At 42.1% G+C, this 20,661-nt stretch overlaps 1 protein-coding gene across 2 annotated transcripts in view; it reads left to right on the top strand.

Annotated features, from left to right (window-relative positions):
* Positions 1-20,661, top strand: part of FRMD4A (FERM domain containing 4A) — a 616,236-nt gene that overhangs the window by 147,135 nt on the left and 448,440 nt on the right. Inside the window, exon 1 of one of the 2 annotated variants that reach the window (XM_055331822.1) lies at positions 9,132-9,602. The exons of the other annotated variant lie outside the window; for it this stretch is intronic. Within the exon in view, the coding sequence (XP_055187797.1) occupies positions 9,570-9,602 (33 nt within the window). The 5' untranslated portion in view covers positions 9,132-9,569. Of the gene's footprint in view, positions 1-9,131; positions 9,603-20,661 lie in introns of those variants that run through there. 2 annotated transcript variants of the gene reach the window in all.

The raw sequence follows: 20,661 nt of genomic DNA, 5'->3' as shown, positions 1-20,661 counted from the left end.
TAAAGCAGACATGCAGATTAGACCACACAGTGGCTCTGGGTTACACCATAACATACACATACTAGGAAAAGGTGGATGGAATGTTCTTTCTGAGCTATATGCCTAGGAAAAACCTGTCCAGACACAGACTCTGGCAAAGGAAGGTCAGTGTGCGATGGCCCCAGGTTAGTTTAACATAGAAAAAGTAAGTGAAATTCAGGTCCAGCGACCCAGATTCAAAGCATTCCTCTCTCCTGGGCATTGTTTTCTTTCATTCCAAGCTCTCTAGTTATGTAACTATCTAAACATATTCAGACATGAAAGGGAGACACCCAACACTACTTTAGTGGTCATGTTTGTTTATGCTCTATTGTGCCCACAGAGTTGCATCCTGGCCATCCATGCATGAGGCTACAGCTAGGAAATCCAGCATTTCCTTTCAAAAAAAAAAAAAGAAAAGAAAAGAAAAGAAAAAAGAAATGTGGTTCTGTTCCCCAAACTTCTCTCCTTTCAAGTCTGACACATAGCCTGTGTGCCACATATCGGAGCTTCTTTGGAAAGAAGCTTCAGGAGTTGTTTATTTCATTGAGAGGTAAAAAAGAAGTTGTGTCTTGCTGAGTCTGGGCATGTGCTTCTGTGAATATTTAGAGTGCCCCTTGGGAGATGGGCGCGGTGCCTTGCACAGAGAACTCCAATCTTTGTCAAGCAAATAAATTCACTTAAATTGGAAAGAAAATACCGTTTTTTGCAGGAAGGTTTTGGAACATGTGAGATTTTCCCAATTTACATTTAATAGACTAGAGAGTTGGCCATGAGAAGTAGGAAGACTATCAAGATCATTCAGTAAGCTAGATAGAGAAAATGAGTTCAGATAGAAGAGTTTTGATGATCTGGTCCATTTCCTTTCCCCTGACTATGGCTGGGTGATCATTCCATGACCATGCTCAGAAACCATAGCAAAGTTTTCAAGTAAAATCTTTTTTTCTGCAGCTGTGTTCCATACTTCATCATTTCTCTTGGTTCTTGTGATTAATTGCCATTACGTTTATGTCAATACTGTTCACATTCAACATTTGGTTTCTTAGGTTCAGACAGAGGTTCTGAATCAGAAAAATCGTGTTTTGTTAGAATTGAGGCAGCAATATTCCTCATGTCTGATTGATCCAAATGCCAATGACTTTGTGACCTAAGGCACTGGTGGCTCTTTGTCCATTTGTGAAAAAACACAGTTTCATTTCTAAAGCACATACTTAGATATCAAGGTTAAGATATAGTTTGCAAAACAGTGTGTTGCTAGGTTTTTGGATAAAAGAGGCCTATCAATATCTATCAATAGCTTCATGATTTTGACACAGTAAGAAATTGAGTCAAGCAATTTTTTTCCTTTGTGCCTCAGGTCAGAACTGGCCAATGAAATTTTAGATGCAGGATTGATTTGAAAAACTCCCAGAGCTATGAAAATAATGCACATTGAGGCACGTTTGTTGTTTGAAAGGTCACATTCCCAACATAATTCCACTATTAAGTAATCCCCCTACTGTTAATTAAAGAGACAAGCAAGTACTGCTCAGGTATGCACACTCCAACTTGTATTATTAAATAACCTAAAAGAATGAGAATTCAAAATAGAAAAGAATTTCCTGCAGAAGTTTAATAAATTAATATGCAACTTTTCATAAGAACACTGACAGTATAAAGTGAACTATACCTATTATTTGTGCATGGTGTGTAGACTTTTTCAAATAAGGAAAGGTGTAAATTAAGTTTTAAATTAAGAAAAATCACATCTGAGGTCACATAACCTGGAGATCATTCTCAGCACTCTGCCTGCCTCAGTGTTCTTACCTCTGTCCTCAAACCTCATGTTACTTTCTGCCTCTAGATTGCCTTTGCCTGTGTTTCTCTCTGCCTGAAATCCACTCTTCAGTCCCACATTTCTCCATGCCCATCCTAACATCTTAACATCTTAACTGCCCTAAACCCCAACATAGTGACTTCTTCCCTCAAGAAAGCTTTAATCCACAATGCCAAGTGAAGAAGTACTTCCTTTCACCTTTGTTCCACTTTAGTCATCCAACTCTGTGTTAGTTTTCCTTCCCCAAATTGTTTAGGGGATTTTCATCTCCAGTCCTTGGAATTCTCTAAGAGCCACAGCCTGCTTTCATTACCTTGGTAACCTCAAAGCAGAGCCTCTGCCTGGGCCTGACATACAGTAGGTTCTTTCTATAGGTTGAATGTCTATGTCCCCCGAAAATTTGTATTTTGAAACCTGATCCTCTGTGTGATGGTATTAAGAGATGGGCCTTTGAGAGGTGTTTAGGTCATAAGGGTGGAGCCCACATGATGGGATTGGTGTCCTTAAAAAAGAGGCCCCAAAGAGCTCCCTTACCCCTTCCACCCCGTAAGAACATAGGGAGAAGGGAGCTGTCTATGGACCTGAAAGTAGATCTTCACCAGAACACTGAATCTCTTGGCACCTTGATCTTGGACTTTCAAGCCTCCAAAACTACGAGAAATAAGTATGTGTTGTTTATAAGCCACCCAGTGTATTGTATTTCTGTTATAGCAGCCTGAATGGACTGAGACATTTCTTAACACATATATGTGGCTTCTAAGAACCCCACAGCATCCTGGTGCCAAACTGAGATGAGCTCACTGGTTAATGATGTGCTTTGGGGATGTAAGATTCGGGGGGTGGTGGGGGGTGGAAGGGTCTCTTTCACCACCACCACCACCACCACCCCCCACCACCCCACCCCCACATCTCCAACCCCCACCCCGCGCCCCGCCTCCCACCAGATGGCAGGAGGGGCCCATTAGAGAGAAAAGTTCTTGATCTGTTTGCACAGCTTGAGAGTTCCAAGAAGTCTCAGAAGCAGAAATACTTGGACTCCTGTCTCTGTTGATCACTGTCATTTTTGTCTCATCCAAGTGCAGGTTTTAATAACCAATTGCAGGCCAGCTTTTGAAAGTGACTTGTCTGAAGTGTGACCTTCCTGAACACTTTAAGGGAGATATTAAAAAATATTTCCCCTTCATAATACCCTTCAGCACCTTACTGCCTTATTTGGAGCTTTGAAGTAAGTACCATAACAGAAACAGGACGCCTTAAAATTGCTAACTGAATGCCCTCTTTGAGGGGAGGTGGGTGGAGAGGATTAGAGGAGCATCCAAGTGCTTCCTGCTCTATGGGGATTGGAAGGAAGGAAAGTGCCAGCAGCTTCCTCAGCGCTTCCACCTGGATGCTCCTCTCAGCTTTTTCCTTATCTCTGCTCCCAGAGGTCTTCTAAGCAAACATTTGTGTAATGATCTGAGGCCAGGGCAGCTGTTGGTTGCTTCCCTCTTAACAAAAGCACTTAAACCAAAATCCTTAAAGAAAAGAAAGAAATGTAAATATCTCTTTTCAAACACTTCTCAAAGTAATGTCACTCTGTTCTTTATACTTTTTCATAAAACACAGGGGTAGGTAGAGAACCATTTCCAGCTCAAGCGTGCACAATGATACAAAAAAGCAGTTTTATTCTTCCCACTGTATGGTTCTTTCTCAGAAAGGCAAGAGCTGCTGAAGGAAGTCTCCTAGGGCTAGAATCCAATTAACTGCTGTACTGATTGCTGATAACTTTAGGCAATCACTGTTCTTTAGAAATTGGGACAGAGAATCTTCTGAAAGATCATAAAGGCAAGATGACTGATCAACCAAGACACAGAACCTAACACTGCTCTTTCCCCTACTCTTCCACAATTTTCAAATGAAAATAAGGGAGGAAGAAACAGGGAATGATATGCTGTATGTCTTACATTTGGTGTTTAGTAACATGAAAGTGCTAGTCTGTGTGTCTAGAAGTTCAGATTCTGATCCAGAGCTCTGGAAAATACTTGAATAATCATAAAGTATTTCCATCACTCTACATGACTTGTTCTCAGAGCTGTAGAAAACTAGGAAAAACTTGATATCTTTGAAGTTCTAAGTCCTGCCTGTAGAGTTTTGGTTTCCGTGTTACTGTTTAGGATTAGTTACTGTATACAGTAGCTGCATAATAAACATAGTGCCTGGTACCATGCCGTGGTAGACCTTGGGTGTTTACAAGTTTGCAGAGTTTCACTGATGTATATTGGGCTCAGCTGATGTTGACAGAGCTTGCTCACAAGTCTGTATGTTGGATCTTCTCTCATCTTCCTCCTGGGATCAGCAGACTAGCTGGGCTGTGTCCTACTGGGGACATTTTTAACCTTCTGCTGGTACCATATTTGTTAACATCCATTTCGTCAGCCAAGAGAAGTCACATAGCCATACCCAGCAAAAGTGAGAGAGTGTGACCAAGTCTGAGTAGCAAATGGCCTGGATAACAGCATGGGTAAAAAAACTGAGACAATCTACCACAACACTTAATTCTCTCAATCTCAGATTTCCCAGCTTTTAAATGGTAATAATAATAATTATAATATATCTTTGAGGGACACCTGGGTGGCTCAGTCGGTTAAGTGTCTGACTCTTGATTTTGGCTCAGGTCATGATCTCGGGGTCATGGGGTCGAGCCTTGCATTGGGCTCTGTGCTGGGGCATGGATCCTACTTGAGGTTCTCTCTCTCTCCCTCTCTTTCTGCCCTTCTCCACTAAAACAATAATATACCTTTGAAAATGAAATGAGATGGCACTTTGAAGTACTTAGCTCAAGGCTGGAACAAAGTTAGGTGTTCAGTAAATGTTACTTTCTTCCTATTCACCTCCCTACCCTCACAAAATGGAAATTAATACCTGCTACACCTAACAAGATTGTTATGAGGTTTTAAAAAGATAACACATGTGAGAACCCTTTGAAAGAATGTCAGGGACTATGTAATTTGTTTTGTAATAATTTATAGAATGCTTATCAATACACAGATACAAAAAATTCAAGCATTGGGAAATTGGATCACAATTTTGATTGAATGCTTTAGTTTAGCACATAGTAAGTGAAAACGTTCTCTGTGATATGTTTTGATAGTTACATTATAAAGGAAAACAAATACGTATGGCCTAGGATGAGGGACAAAGGCAGGGGAGATGGAGAAGAGGTGGAGATTTATTGCCTTAGATAAGTAACTCCCTTAGTGTTGCCCAAGATACCTGTAATCAAACCAGGAATAAGGTCTTTTCAGTCCTTTATCACCCCAAAACCTAAGTCTTAATGAGGATGTTTCCCAATAGGAAATAAAGAGTCATGAGTCACAGGGGAAAAGACCTAAGTGGTTGTCGGGTCACAATCCTCTTACCTTAATGAATCGAAAACCGTTTATGAAGCAAGACAACCCAATCCTCAGATAATGAACCTTAATTGTGCAACTGGCTGTGGTCCCCAGAGACTACATGGGGCCTAAAGAAATTAACCTTGAGGATGATGAGATGTGAGGAAGAAAGGGTCAGTGTTTCCAGGCAAGAGAGATGGGAAATCTGAGCCTCTGACCATGCCCTATCTAATGGCCTTTATGACAATTCCAAATGCTCCTGGTCTAGAGAGGTTTATTATGAAGTTCACCCATTCATTCTTCTTCTTCTTTTTTTTTTTTAACGTCAAAATGGGGAAGAAGAATGGCTCAAAGGACAAGGGGATTTGCTAAGAGAGGTTGCTTGGTAAAGGGCCATTCCCTCTGTAGGCCAGAAGCCCCCACCACGCAGTGGAAATTTGTTGAGTTGGATTGCAGCTAAGACTCCCTTCCCCCGTGGTGCAAACTTAATTGATATTTCACCAGTTTCTATATATTTGATATTCATTGACTTTTTCTTCCAAGGCTGAGTTAATCCCAGATTGTAAATTCTGCCCTTTGTGAAGCTGAAGGGACTCTCTTGAAACATGAAGTTGCAAGCAGAGAGCACCCCAATATAAAGAAATTTGGTATATAGAAATGTGAATGAGTGTTCCTACTTCTGAATATTTTGGCAACATAGATCATTCTCAACAGTGTTAGAACGCCTAATGATCTGATAATTATTGTTCGCTGACATAACACATCTGTTGAGTAGGTTAGAGTATTTCCTAAGCCCACCCACCACTACCACCTCCCCTCCTGCCCTCTTCCATCACTAAATAAATCTAACTACTTTAGCTGTAAAAGATGGAATGATCAGTAGTTAAAGGACCTGGAAATGATAATAATAACTGGCATGTTCCCATTTTATAAATAACTGTTTAAATAACACAAGACTTATGTTTGATAAGTGTCTTACATAGATAAGAGATAGATGGTCAATGCACATGGGTGAATGAGGTACCATAAGTGAAAGAGGTAATAAATGTTAACATAATGGTCTAAAATAATACTTTCAAATGCTTCGTTTGAAGTTCCTGACTAATAAAGATCAGGTCATTAAATATGCATTTAACTCTTTATATGTTGGTGGAAGAGGTGAGAAGAAAAGGGTGTTCTCACTAGTAGTGGCCACCCTGAGCTAAATGTAGGTCCATTGTGTGCAAATTAGCCAAATCTTCTGCAAAATAGCAATAAGGATGATATCTCCCTCATAGGAGAGAGCTAATCCCTGAAAATCTCTTAGTGCATGCCTCGTACAAGGTAAGTGTTTAACAACTGTTGTCATCTTCATCTTTATCATCACCATCAGCATAATTTCAAGATCCTAATATGGTTCTGGGTCCTGTTGATTCCCAGGGCTTTGGTTTAGTCAGATGTCTCACAGACCACTATAAAAACATGGTGAAAACATGACTCTGGGGGCTAAGTAGACTGGAATTGAAACAACCAGAAAAGCTACACTTTCCTTATGTGGTATGAAGATATAGGATATTCAAAATTCTTTGCTAAAGGCTCTTCCTCTAGCTCAGGAAGGCGGTTCTAGTTCTAGGAACTATGTTTGGAATTCATCAGAAGCCAAATGGTCTTAAACCTGTCTAATTTTTTTTAACCGACACCATCCCACTCTGTTCTACCACTATAACTAAAATTCAGGGTCAGAGTGACAAGAGGCAGGGGGTGGTCTGTTGTGCCAAAGACAAAAAAAGAGCAAGGAGAAAACTCTAGAGGAGTGATCCTGATTGGTAATTTTGGTGAGAATGTCTCTGGGATTAGGAAGGGACAAAGACTAGAACAGAATGGCCCAGGGAAGAGTTGCCAAAAGTAAAAAGCAAATAACAGCTATATCTTGCTCAAATCAGGAATAGTCCAACAAGATGAAAGCTGAACATGGCACTTGGGATGAGTGATGTCTCCACAGTTGCCAGGGTAGCAAGCCTGTCTAAATGTCCAGGGCTAGTAAGTGGGGCAGAAGAGGAATGATACCTTGAAAACACAAGATGATTTCCTTCCCTACCCCCAAAATAAATATCCTTTGAAAGGATAGAGGGAGGGCTGAGCAAGAGAAGAGAAAATAAAATTAAAGACAGAGGTCAAGAAATGGGATTTTCATGAATAAATTAGTTTTTAATCACCTCAGAGAAAGTTAATAATGGATACCCACTTAGGGGAAGGGTCAAAAGAGAGCAAAGCTATAGTGGAAGGGAAATCTCTTGGTAGGGTTTACAGCCCTGTAGAGAAACACAATAACAAGGGTAGAGGTTGAAATAAAAAATGAGATGACAGATGGAAGAGCTTGATGAATTGGTTAAATTCTGTAGCAGGTCTAAGGGCATGGGAACAAAGGCTTTCTCTATTCTCCACTGTGTCACCTGAAACTGAAATGTCCTGGCACACTTAGGAGGTGCATCATATCTATTTAGTGAATGACTGGATAAAGAAAAGAAACAATTGCGGGACCCCCAAACACTAGGACACTGAATAAGAAAATGTAATGGTTAAGCTGGTAATGAGGTCCAGAGGCCCCCCAGAAATGGCAGAGACCTTTTACATAAGGGCAGAGTGTTGCACTCAATATGTCGGAGCCATTGAGAATTTGTCAGCGTGTTAAGAGTCTGGTCAAAGGAGGTAAGCAGCTGGTAAAGTGAGGACGAGATTGCAGATACGCACCTAAGGTATAGGAGAAAAAGGTTAAGAACCGAAAACTAGGAACTAGCCAAGGAGATGAATCAGGGTAATGTAGTTGGTGTAGAATCGGAAGTTCTTTAGAATGCAGTTGTATGAACTAGAGAAAGCTTGAGTTAATCAAGGGTTAAGAATTGGGCCATCCTGTGACACCATCTGGAGGACAGGTGTAGATTGCCCACCTTGAAGAGGTCTTGGGAGTCAGGCGTAAATGGAGCAGATAGAGAGGGACAAGTTCCATGCAAGGATCCGGGGACACAGGATGTCAGCCTTAAATATCATTGATGAATTCGCATATTGTGTGTGTGTCATGTATATAATGTAGAACACCTTTGTAATGGAACAGATGTTCTTAGCTACAGGACTCACCAGCTGAAGTAGGGATATTGAATTATTTCCACATAGAGAATTCCTCAAGTGTAAGGAAGTTCCATAAAACCTTTTTTTTTTTTTTTTTTTTTTTTGAGTCCCTGGGTGGCGCAGCGGTTTAGCGCCTGCCTTTGGCCCAGGGCACGATCCTGGAGACCCGGGATTGAATCCCACATCGGGCTCCCGGTGCATGAGCCTGCTTCTCCCTCTGCCTGTGTCTCTGCCTCTCTCTCTCTCTCTCTCTCTCTCTCTCTGTGTGTGACTATCATAAATAAATAAAAATTTAAAAAAAAATCTTTTCTTTTCTTCTCAACTTCATAATGCCGTGTGACCCAAGTCTTTGCAATATTTCCTTACTGTCCACTTTTTACAAGTGACCGGCAATGCTGAATGAAACAGTCAATCCTGGTTTATCTGGAGTCCTAGACAGAACACACGCTATTTTATGCTCAGCTGTTAGGAACTGAGCCTATAAATCAGTTTTGAAACTTTTCCTAAGAAAAGACTCTGCTTATGTACTTCTAAACATCTGGTCAGACAGAGAAATAAAATAAAATCCACTCCACTCTCCAGATGCTGTGTCAACAACTGGGCTAAACAAATGAGTATTTAGAAATATCTGAGAGGTGAGATTTCTTTTTCAGTTTTCCCAACACAGACCAGAAAAACAGCTGAGTAATGGTGGCAACTGGAGCCACCGCTCTCGGGGTCCTGTGTCTTAACCGAGCAATGAATGGGTCGCTCTAGCAGTGCCTTCAGCAGTCAGCTCCGGAGAGAGCAACTGCACAGCTGAACCCCGGGAGCCGAGAGCCGGGAGCTGGGGATGCCCCAGCACAGCTCAGCCCGCCTCTCCTCCTTTCCTGGGCGAGCCGCCCCTGTGGTTTGGTTCAGATCACTTTTCTTGGCTCAAATGCGGTACCCAAGACAGGGATCATTTGTCAAGTGAGCACGGTACACGGGGAGCTCTAGGCAGATGATGGAAAGAGAGGGAGGCAAAGGAGGGAGGAGAGAGCTCGGGAGAGAGAGAAGCAGGAGAGGGAAGAGGGCGAGGAAGGGAGCGGGCTTCTCCAGGATCAGCGCTTTGCAGGCGCTGGAGATTCAAGTTAGACCGGGGGACCGAGGCGGCGCCGCCCGGGCGCGGGGACACGCGGGGGCTCCCCGCGTGGCTCTCTTCCCGCGGGATGCTTAAGGAGAGCCCGCAGACTGGGTAACTTGGAGAGGAGGGGACCTGGCATGAGGATTCCACCAAAATGGAAGGGCTCCTGTCTCCAATGAGGACGAAGGTAAGGAGAGGGGACCTCGATTTCTTTTGATTCTGCTCGGACGCGCAGAGCCCGCAGCGGAGGTGCCCCGAGCCTCTGTGAACGGGAGGGGAGGCTCGCGGAGCTTTTGTCTTGTTTCAGAACTAAGGCTGGCGAAGGCAACTGGATCTGCCAGAGAATAGGCTAGCCTCAAAGGCAGCGCGAGCTGTGCAAGGGGAAAGCGGGGCGGGGTGCGGGGAGAGAACCATCTGTCAGTGTGGACAATGGGAATCCTAGTAAATGAGTTCTCCTCTCGCTTGATTAGACAGCCATATTTTAGCAGGATTTCCAATCATTCTTCTTGGAGGCTGTTGCAACCCTTGGAGCTGTTCGTTGCAGGAAGTACCGATTTCTCTGGCTGCATCGCTGTTTAGCAGGAGGAGTAACGCGTTTAAAGCAGAGCATGCCCAGCTCCTGCTTGAAATATATCCTCTTTCCTCCTCCTCTTCTTCAGAGCAAGAGGGTCAGGGAATCCTCTGTGGAAAGTAGGTTAATGCATTCTGGAAACCAGTGTGTTCTCAGAGAGATCCCAGACCTGGAGAAAAGAGTCCAGAGCGCCAGACTCGCCTGACATCTTGAACTTGGTCCTGAAACATTTAGAGTCGCTCCCAGGGAACTGCTTACAGTCTCCCAGAGGCTCTGGGAACGAACTTGTTCTCCTTGGCTGGAGTTTGCTTTTTCACTTGAGAAAGGGATGACTTGGAGCTGGGGCTTTCCACTAAAAGCTCAGATGATGGGGAGTCTATTTGGTATTTGCTGCATGCACATATGACTCCAAAAGTTCTAAATAATACTAGAAATAGTACTTTCTTTATTTAGAAATTTCCAAAAAAAAAATCAGGGGGAAATTGCCTCTGTAACTACACAGCATAGTTAAAGCCAATAGAGTAAGCCTTTGATTTACCTCATCTCTTTGATGCTCTACTCAGTGATTCCAACACAAACAGACTCTTTTGTTGAACATTTTTTTCTTGCTAGTTAATGAGCATGACCACAATGTTTTAAGAGACGGTTGGAACTAGGGTCAAAGCATGAAAGCATCCTATCCTTTGGGAGAATTCCCGATCTCCCTGTCTTCTGATAGTCATTCACCAGAAGGATCACCCCAAGAGATGTTTGTTACCAGAGGTTCTAATTCCAGCTCTTTGGCTGTCTGTCTGTCTGATCTCCTGAGAGATCCCCTCTATGACCTGTTTGCTCTCACAGAGTATGTAGCTGAAGTCGGGATGCTTACAGGCAGCAATCTCAATCCAAGGGGCTGTGGAAACAGCAGTTACCAGTTCATCTATCTTATACCACTGCAAAGAAAATGGCAAATGGCACCTTTTATTAACAGGGTGGTGTATGAATGCCTTAGGGGATGGCATTGTAATCTGTTTATTTGGCTAGCTTTTGAAATTGCTGCCTCAGACACGCTATCCTGGTATCGTGCACTCTTCGGGCTTCCATCGGATCAGTGGATCTGAGCTCATAACCTTACGAGTACAATTCTCATAGACTTGGAGGGGAGTTCCCTATGCAAATGGATCAGGACCCAGGCGCTGCATAAATCACATGGTGGGCCGATTAAAATGGCATGCTGTAGTAGGGGAGAAATAGATGTCAGGGGGTCAGACCGCTCATATATTATATTTATCATTTAATTCACAGCATGGCTTGTTCCTTAACCATCATACCATTTATTGAACATCAAACCTATGGGAGTTTGGGTTCCACCAAAGCTCAAACATAAAATCTCATAAGAAACAGACTCTCATTCAAACCCTTTAGGTTTTAGATTTCAGGGTATATGTGTGTCAACGTGTGTTGAGTTGCTTCTGTGGATTCTTTAATCTCTTTATTTCTGTTGCTGGAAACTTATATTTCCACATTGAAGATTCAAATTACATTTAATTTGGCAACCTATAGTATAATCATACTCAGGGAACAGGACCTGATTAAGAAATGAGATCCCATTGGTGAGACTCAGCTTTATTACCTAAATTGCTGTGTCTGTGTTGAAATTACCCAGTGATTTTTAAAAATTTACCCGAAGACTTATATCAGTGACAATGTGTTGTCATTTTTAAACTTTATCCCACATTATGCCTCATTAAGCCTATTCTAGAATATTCTCCTCCTTTAGTAAGGATTCGGCTTGAAGTTTCTGATTTCATGGTCTCATGATGGGTTGGACAAAGAAAGCCTCCTAGAGCTAAATTTTGGTGTGTTATGGTTACTTAATAACTTACTGACAGTTTAAAGCAAGTGTTGAGGTAAATTGGACATCATGCAGTAATTTCATTATGCCATGTAATAGACTTAACCAGTCTAAATCATGGGTGCTTAATGCATTTTTATCTGGGGATTTGCATAATTGGCACATAAATATGCATGAGATTAACTGGAAGTGGCAAAACAGGGTGGGCAAAATGTTCACGAGTGTGAAAATTAAGGCAGTTGCAAAGGGGGCACCTGAGCACACTCTGTCTCCTGGGTGGTGGCCACACTTGATGTACCTAGAGGCAGACAGGGCGGCAGCTGGCCTCCCCATGTCACAGGCAGTGTGTTGTCAGTGATACACGGGCTTAGCACAGCTCTTGGCTCTTGGCTGGATTCACTTGGGCACACTACTTATTCTTTCTTTTATATATAATGCAATCTAGAGAGTCTCTAGGCTGATGGATATACTTCTGACTGGCCTCCTGGCAGGCCAAGACACAGGCCTCAGGATTCTAACCATAACAAATGATGTTTGCAGAGGCAGGGGGAAAGAAAAAAGGAAAAAAGAGAGATGCTGTTTGAGTCGTTTCTCCTGTGAGGGCAAAGGAAAGAATTTTATAATTAATCATCTTTATGTACTTTTAAAAATGTGTCCTTTTCTGATTCAATTTTTAATCCACCAACCTTTAATTCTCTTTAATCCTCTGTGCATTGCCTCTAGTGAACGAGGCTGGCAAGAACCCGCCCCCCCTCATTTTCAGCTTCTAGTGATTCCTGCTTGCCAATGCCTGCCACAGAATTTGCAGTGAGCACCTGGCTAAGGCCACGTGCAATCAAGACAAGTCTGTACTCTGTATGGAGTGTGTTCTGGATCCACCCCAGCAGCATCAGAAAAGAATGAAAAAGGAAGGGGGAGAAAAAAGAGAGAGAACAGGAAAGGAGACAGGAGAAGGAGGGAGGGGAGTGGGGGCAGGGAGGGGAAGCTGGCTTGGTTAGTCGTCCATCTTTTTCTCTTTTGGTTTTATTTGGATATAATTGACATTAGGCACCGTATAAGGCCAAAATATACAAAGCCACATAAGTTTATTTAACATCCTCCTCTTCTTACAGTTACAAAAAAAAAATCTCTTTCCTTGTGATGATCAGAACTTTTAGGATTTACTCTCTTAGCAACTTTCGAATATACCATACAGCAGTGTTAGCTATGCTCGCCATGCTGTACCTTCCATCCGCACTGATGGACTTAACTGATCTTATAACTGGAAGTTTGTACCTTTTGACCACCTTCCTCCAATTTCCTCACCCCCATCCTTGCCTCTGGCAACCATAAATCTGATCTCTTTTATTATATTTGGTTTTCTTGTCTGGTTTTCATTTGTTAGATTCCACATCTAAGTGAGATCATGCAGCATTTGTCTTTCTCTGTCTGACTTCTTCCACTTAGCATAATGCCCTTAAGGTCCATCCATGTTGTTGTAAATGCTAGAGTCTTCTTTTTTATAGCTGAATAATATTCTGTTGTATATAAACACAATTTCTTTATCTATTCATCTGTCAATGGACACTTGGGTATTGTAAGTAATGCTGCAGTGAATATGGGGGCTCAGATATCTTTGTTGGTGATTTCATTTCCTTCAGATAAGTGCCCAAAAGTGGAATTCCTGGTCTTTTGAGAATTCTATTTTTAATTTTTTGAGGAACTAGAGATTCATCTTTATATCAGGGTTACAGATGTTTGTTTGTTTATTTATTAAATGCTTGCACAGTAAATGGCGAGTGGACCTAAATTAACCTCTCTAAAAAGACTGGAGTATTGACTTTTCCAAAATTTAACTTGACAATTCAGTAACTATTTTGTGTGCTAGGTAAGCTTTTTTAGTTAGGATAGTGTGATACTATTGTCTTTAATATCTGTTCTCCATTTACAATTAGCTAACTCCCCAGAGAAGATGCTTATTATCTGTCTGAACCTCCCTTACTGTGGCCACAAAGCTGTCATGACTTTCTTTATTGCACTTCAATTACTTTCTCAAAGGAATGACTTCAGATTTGTGGCATAAAGTTGTTTTCTAAAGGCAGTCTTCTGAAAGGATTATCCATTTATGAAAGGGACATTTACAGGGAACTGAAGGCTGAGAGAAGAATGAGCATTTGAAATGAACATCAGAATTGTGTCCTGTGAGTTCAGCTCTTGTGTTTCCATGGTAAGTGCCACACGTGGCTTGAGTTAGTTCAAGAATTATCCTCCTTCACCGCACTGCAATTTGGGGAGCACATTAGATACAGTTATAAGGCGCAAAAAATCTAAAATTACAGACAATGTAGATAAGCAAAAGAAAGAATCGAAAGAGTACAGTCAAAGGTTCTCTGGCTAATTATCATAGAGTACATGAAACCCTTACAGTCATTTAGAATTATGCTAAATCTGTTTGAAACTTGGCCAGGACTCCATGGAGAGTAGTGCCTGAAATGATCCATTGTGTTCCACCTATTTGATACGTGGATTCTGATAAAACACTGGAGTCTCCCTTTTAAGGAGCTTTGTGAACTAGGAATCATTAGGTACTAAAGAATGGTAAGCCTGAGCAGGGAAGGCTAAGAAGGGCTTGACAATTACTTTCAAACACATTAAATATCCACAAGATTATTCACCAGCTAATGACAGGCTATCCTTTATCTTAATGGAGGCTTAAATAAGAGGAGACCTGTAGGAGCTGAAGCATGACAGGTTTAGATTGAATTCATCACACTGTTTCTTGACATCAAAATGTTTTCCTGAGAAAGGTTGATATGGTTTCTAATCTGGAGGCCTCTGAGACAGGTAGGGATGATCCACCTTGTGAAACCAGGAGCCTTTAAGACATTCCATGTTTTTATGATGCCATGATTTTTACCATAAAGCCAATAAAACCAGAAATAGGTTTGTTTATGAGGCATGCATCACATTCCTTTACAAAGAGCTACTGTAATGCATTTATTGAACCATTGAACTCAGTTGTGTGCAAACAGGAAACAACTTTATTCATTTTCAGACAACCCCTTTCAAGGCAGATGTGAACTGTGAAGAGGAAGGGAAGGAGCACAAAACAATGCATTGGGTTAATGTGGAAAGGAGATGTGTAAGGCACCACAGCTTATCCTAAGAGACTGCCTGGGCTCAAAAATTTAGCTCTGCCGCTTCCTGGGGTGCTGCTCTCCAGAATCTCAGTTTCGTCATATGTAAATGCATACAATAATAGGACCTATAGGGTGGCTCAGTCAGTTAAGGATCTGTCTCTCGATTTCAACTCAGGTCATGGTCTCAGGGTTGTGGGTTCGGGCCTCTGTGCTCAGCAGAGAGTCTGCTGGAGATTCTCTCCCTCTGCCCCTCCCCCCACTTGCCCTCTCTCTTACTCTCTCTCAATGAGAATTCTTTCTAAAGTAAATAAATAAATCTTAAAAAATAATAGGACCTATATCCAAGGTTGCTATAAGAAGTAAATATGTTAATGCCTAAAAGGTCTTGGTACATCATAACAAATGTTAGCTCTTACTAGTGTGAATGTATGAGCAAATATATAAATGGATATATGTAGAAATACCAGTTTCGTAACAAATGTTTGGAATGAGTTGACATTGTCATGAGTACAAGTAGGGAAAGCAGGCAATCTATTTTCAAGATGATGCGGTTAGCTGAGATGCAGAAAGAGTTCCTCCCCCTGCAAGATCCCTGTGAAGTGGGGTCCTCGTATGGCAAGGTACAACTCAGAGAGCTCAGAATAAAATAGATGCCTCTGTAGTACGAATCAGCTCTCATTATAATAAAGGCTTTCATGACAAGTAATTATGGTAGGTAGGTTGTTTAGAAGGAAGGACTGTAGACTCAGCGTAAGCTAAATGGTTCCTCTCTAGGACCTCAAGAAAATCACTTTCCTCCATTCGTCCTTGGTTTTATCATCTCTTAACTGACATCTTAGTAAAACAACAATCTCTTTTGTGCTTGGATCTTGTAAAGTTGAGCACTTATCATCTCATGCGATCTTCACTACCTTAGTTTCAGTCTACCAGGGCGAGGAGGACTGGGGACAGGCAGCAACACAGGGAGGCCCCTTCTGGGCCTCCCCAGATGAAATAGTTCTTCTGTTTCCCATGAATTGAGGCCCTCGAAGACTAGGTCTGGGCAAATTCAGGGCCCAAGGTTTGCTCCACGCCCCAGAAGGAAGATAAAAGAGCCAGGAACAGACCACAAGTGGCAGCTTGGTAACTGTTGGCCTTTCAAAGCCATGGTTGGTTTAAAGCCCTTTCTGTCATGTGCCAACATAAATCCTGTTGGCCCAAAAGATTTTATGAAGTCACTATGGGAGCCGTCTGGATGCCCTGTGGAATGAGAAGGTACATGGGCCACTAGCTTTAGCAGCTGGGCCCTGGATAGCTAGTCCCAGGGGCTAAGAGGCCAAGCTGCACTGGCAGGGGGAGATATCCAGTTGGTAAAAAGAAGGCAGATGAGAGTCCCTAAGCCACTGACCTCATGCTGTATAATTAAACTGGAATAGGAATGTGGTGGGTAAAGCCTAATGTAACTGAGGGAGGTGAGGGGGTGACATGAGGATTTTGGAGGATTTCTGATGTATAAAACATTGGAGAGGTGATTCATTTGTGGTAATTCTGTCCATGTTCTGGTCAGATCTGTTTGCTACATCCCAAGCTGGGGAGGAAGAGAACTCTGAGCAGCAAAGCTATTGGGAAGAAAAAAGTCGTCCAGCCTTTCTTCTGTGTCATTTACTTATTCATCCAGTGAGGATTTATTAAGTGCTCATATCGAGTGTCAGGCAATAAACATTTCCTTCTGTCAACATTGTACAAACAAAAGAAGAAGTGTTGAAGGGTCCGCAAACAAGACAAAGCAACCCAATCGCTTTCCCTTGAAAACAAGTCAGAGTGCACCCTCTAGGAGCAGGAGAAAATGATTTTTCCAAAGGCCACATTCCTTTTCACTAACTGTGATGCTTTTAATACAAGAAGATGATAGCAATTGGGTAAATTAACTTTGCATTGATATTCAAAGGGAATTACGTTAATGGTAATAACCGAGTGTCTTCAAAGGAATAAAAGTGCCTGAAGGAGGATCCTATTTAGTCTTGGAAGATTTCCTTTATTTTACACAAAGAGCGTGAACCTGGACAAATTTCCTAAATGAAGAAACCTAAATGTAGTCATTTCTCCCAAGATTTCAAAGTAAAACACTCTATTTAACACCAGGTAAACCAGTTTAGAAAACAGTATAGGAAACTATGAAATTATACAAAGACCAAAGTCCTCACTTCAACAATTAGCATTGAGAACTAGAATCACCTCAAGCAGGAACCTGTACTTTCTACTATTATTTAGTCTCTGTACAGATTCTTGGTGAAAGATGAATATTTAGGGTACCTGCATGCACCCATGCACACATGGTTGTGTGTGTGTCTGTGTGTGTGTGTGTGTGGCTGTCATTCACTTGCAAAACAGATGCTTCTGAGGTTGATTCCAATGCCACCGTATGTGATAGGAACAGAGCACGATTTAGGTATTACCGTACAAGCTATGAAGCAAGTCTTTACTTCGTAGGTGGAGTAAATCATTGGGACCTCTGGGGCAGAGCTCTTGGGCATGTCTGTCCTGTGTAGATCAAAAAGATATTAACATTTACTCAAAGTTGCTTTGTTTTCAATTTGGGGATAAATAAGACAAGGAAGCATAGTATGTTCCTGAGCATATGCATAGTATATGCTGAGGAATGAAGGATATTTAAACTCTCTAACTCAGTGCTGGCCAATAGAAATATAATTCAAACGACAATGGAGCCACATATAAAATTTTCTGGTAGCCAGGTTAAAAAATTAAAAGACACAGGTATAAGTAATTTTAATAATGTATTTTATGTAGCCATATATGTCCATCATGATCATCTCCTCATGTAATCGATATAAAAACTATGAATGAGATATTTTTACATTCTCTTTGTTTCATACTGTCTTCAAAGTCCAGTGTGCATTTTGTGCTTATAGTACATCTCAGTCCGAACTGGCTACATTTCAAGTGCTTAGTAGACACACACGGTTAGTTGGCTACTGTGTCAGACAGGCCAGCTTTACCTGATTTATTGGTACAAGCAAAGAACCCATAAAGCTGGGATTCGTCTAATACTGGTAAGTTGCAATTGCTCTCCTAATAGCCTCTTTTGACCATGTAGTCTTCCCTCCCAGTGCTTTTCTGTCGTCAGGATTTTGGCACAGCTTGGGACCTCTGGTAGGAGCATATTTGGTCGGATGAATGCCCAGAGAGCTTTGACCTCTGTAGTGAGAGCTGATGATCACACACAAAGAATGAATTAGCTCAGTGTTCCCATTGTGCGGGAGGGACGTAGGGTCAGGTCAGGGGGCACGTGTGGACACAGGGGACACAGAAGGTCCAAGCAGTTCACTTGATTGTTTTCCACACTTTCTTCCCAGTCAATTTAACACTGATCTTGAATTTCTGTCTCCTTCTCTTCCATTCCACGTGTTGTTTCAGATCTTTCTCTATTTTTTAATTGCATTCCAGTGGGGTTTTTTTAAGCTCATTGCTGCAGATACCAAGGCACTCTGTGTGAAGGTATGCTCAGCTGAGGGAGCATCTCCCTCCACCCTCCCCAGATAACTGGGTCCAAGTTCTTGCCTTGCTGACTGGTGTTATGTGAGGCCTCCAGAAAATCTGCCCCTGGTCTATACCACTCTCAGGTTTCATGGATACACACCCAAGTCGTTGTGTTACTTTCGTTGTTGTTGTTTTCATCCCCTCCTGGATATATCCCAGAGACATGTTTGACCCCTTGTTATGCCCCCTGAAGCCGCTACTCTCTCTGTGTGTCCCTTATCTCACTGAGTGACAGACCTCTCTATCCAGGCCCATCCAGAATTTGCACCCCTCTCCTCTTCCCTTACTTTTCATATCTCATCATTTTCCATGTCCACTCTATCTTGTGTGTCTTCCTTCCTCTTCATCCACAGGGTCACAGTGCTGGTGCAAGTGGCCATCTTCTGACTGGATTCTTAGGCTCCTAGCTGGGCTTCTGGTCCATTTAATCTAATCATGTAAGTTTTCTTTCCAAATTTTCCTCTAGCTGCTCCCATATCCCATTGCCTATGGAAAATAAAATTCTGCCCTCAGTGTGGCACTCAGGTCCTTTGTGAGTAGTCCCTGCCTACTGATTCAGTCTCTGCTGCTACCACCGCCTTCTGGAATGTTATGCTCTAGTATTACTGATGCTTCATTAAATACCCATGGCTTGCCAGGCCTCCATGCCTTTGACATGCTGAGTCTCATGCCTAGATTCCACTCTTGTTCACCTGGAAATTCCATAGTCCCAGAGTTGACTCAAATGTCACTTCTTCCATAAATCCTTCCTTGATTTGAGGGGCAGGCTTATGTCTTTTTCCCATGTCTCCACTGCCATGTCCATTACCTCTTGTACACGCATCACACCTGCTACACAGGTCATTCACACAAGTGTTCAACAGATGGCTTTTGAAAAGACAAAACCATCATCTAAGGATTAAGCCCTATGGCTTGTCTCAAATAGATGAGAAGTTTGGCTAAATGCAGAGTTAGCTCATTCCTGCTAACTCTGTTATCTGCTTCATGTTCTGTATGTGCCTTACCATAGAAAGTAAATATTCACCTATAGATGTGTAAATGCTGATTGCATAGGACCAGGTGGCCTTCATCTCAGGCAGAGTGGCAGGGCTCTCCTGTAGCAGGAGCTATGTGGACACTGGTGTTGACTGGGCTCCAGAATGAAGGGGATGATGATGTCATCTGCTGAGTTCCAGCCACTATAATTGGCACGTGAGTTAGGTGTTTTCATCCCCATTTTATTTTACTTATTTATTTTTATTTTTTATATATTTAAAAAAATATTTGAGAGTGAGAATGAGAGAGAGATCACAAGCAGAGAGGAAGGGCAGAGGGAGAAGCAGACTCCCCACTGAGCAGGGAGTCTAATGTCAGGCTCAATCCCAGGACCCTGAGATCATGACCTGAGCCAAAGGCACATGCTTGATTACCTGAGCCACCCAGGCTCCCTTCCTCCCCATTTTAGAGCTGAGAAAACTGAGGCTCAATATAGGTAGCTTTTCCAAGAAAGTTCCACAGCCATTAAAGGTATAGAGCTGGGATCTGAACTCTTGTTTGACCACAAATCCCACATTTACTCCTTTCACTAATCCAAATGCCTCCCCAATCCATCTTGTGGTTTTTGGTATTCTGATATGATATACAGGTGATAAAGTTCATCAGGAAGAAGAATGAAGGATGAGCCAGATGGCAGTAGGTTTTAGGTTCTCTTTGGATGCAGAGATAAGCAAGGAGCCATGGAGAAGACTCAAAGACTCTATGCAAGATCCATGTCCCATAGTGCTCGAACAATTACTGTAAGCCCCCTTATGAGATTAGTCTGAAGTATGGCACCTCTTTTAAGAACCATAGGGGAGTGTTTTTCAACTTGATTTTAGATTCTGTTTAGACCTTTGCTATAACTTTCAGACCTTGAACCCCAAGGCGCCCAAAGGTAGCAAGTTCTATCAGTGAAAATATATGTGTTCCTTTGCTCTGCTCCTGGGAGCTTTTTCTCTATCAAACAAATGAACCACCATGAACAATAAAACCACCTACTTTAACATGGGCACATTTCCTTTAAGAAAAACACTTATCCAGATTGCTGTAGAGTTTCTTTTACCTTACGGACTAATGTTTTCATGTAGGGAGTCTTGATAGAATCACAAGAGGGTAAATAAGCCTTTTGATGGAGAAACCCAATGAGCTCATCAGGCAAGGCTTGTGC

The sequence above is a fragment of the Nyctereutes procyonoides genome, unplaced genomic scaffold (assembly GCF_905146905.1).
Source record: "Nyctereutes procyonoides isolate TBG_1078 unplaced genomic scaffold, NYPRO_anot_genome, whole genome shotgun sequence".
Classification (NCBI taxonomy): Eukaryota; Metazoa; Chordata; class Mammalia; order Carnivora; family Canidae; genus Nyctereutes; species Nyctereutes procyonoides.
Note: the sequence above shows the minus strand (reverse complement) of the source record. Positions and strands in the feature narration are given on the sequence as shown.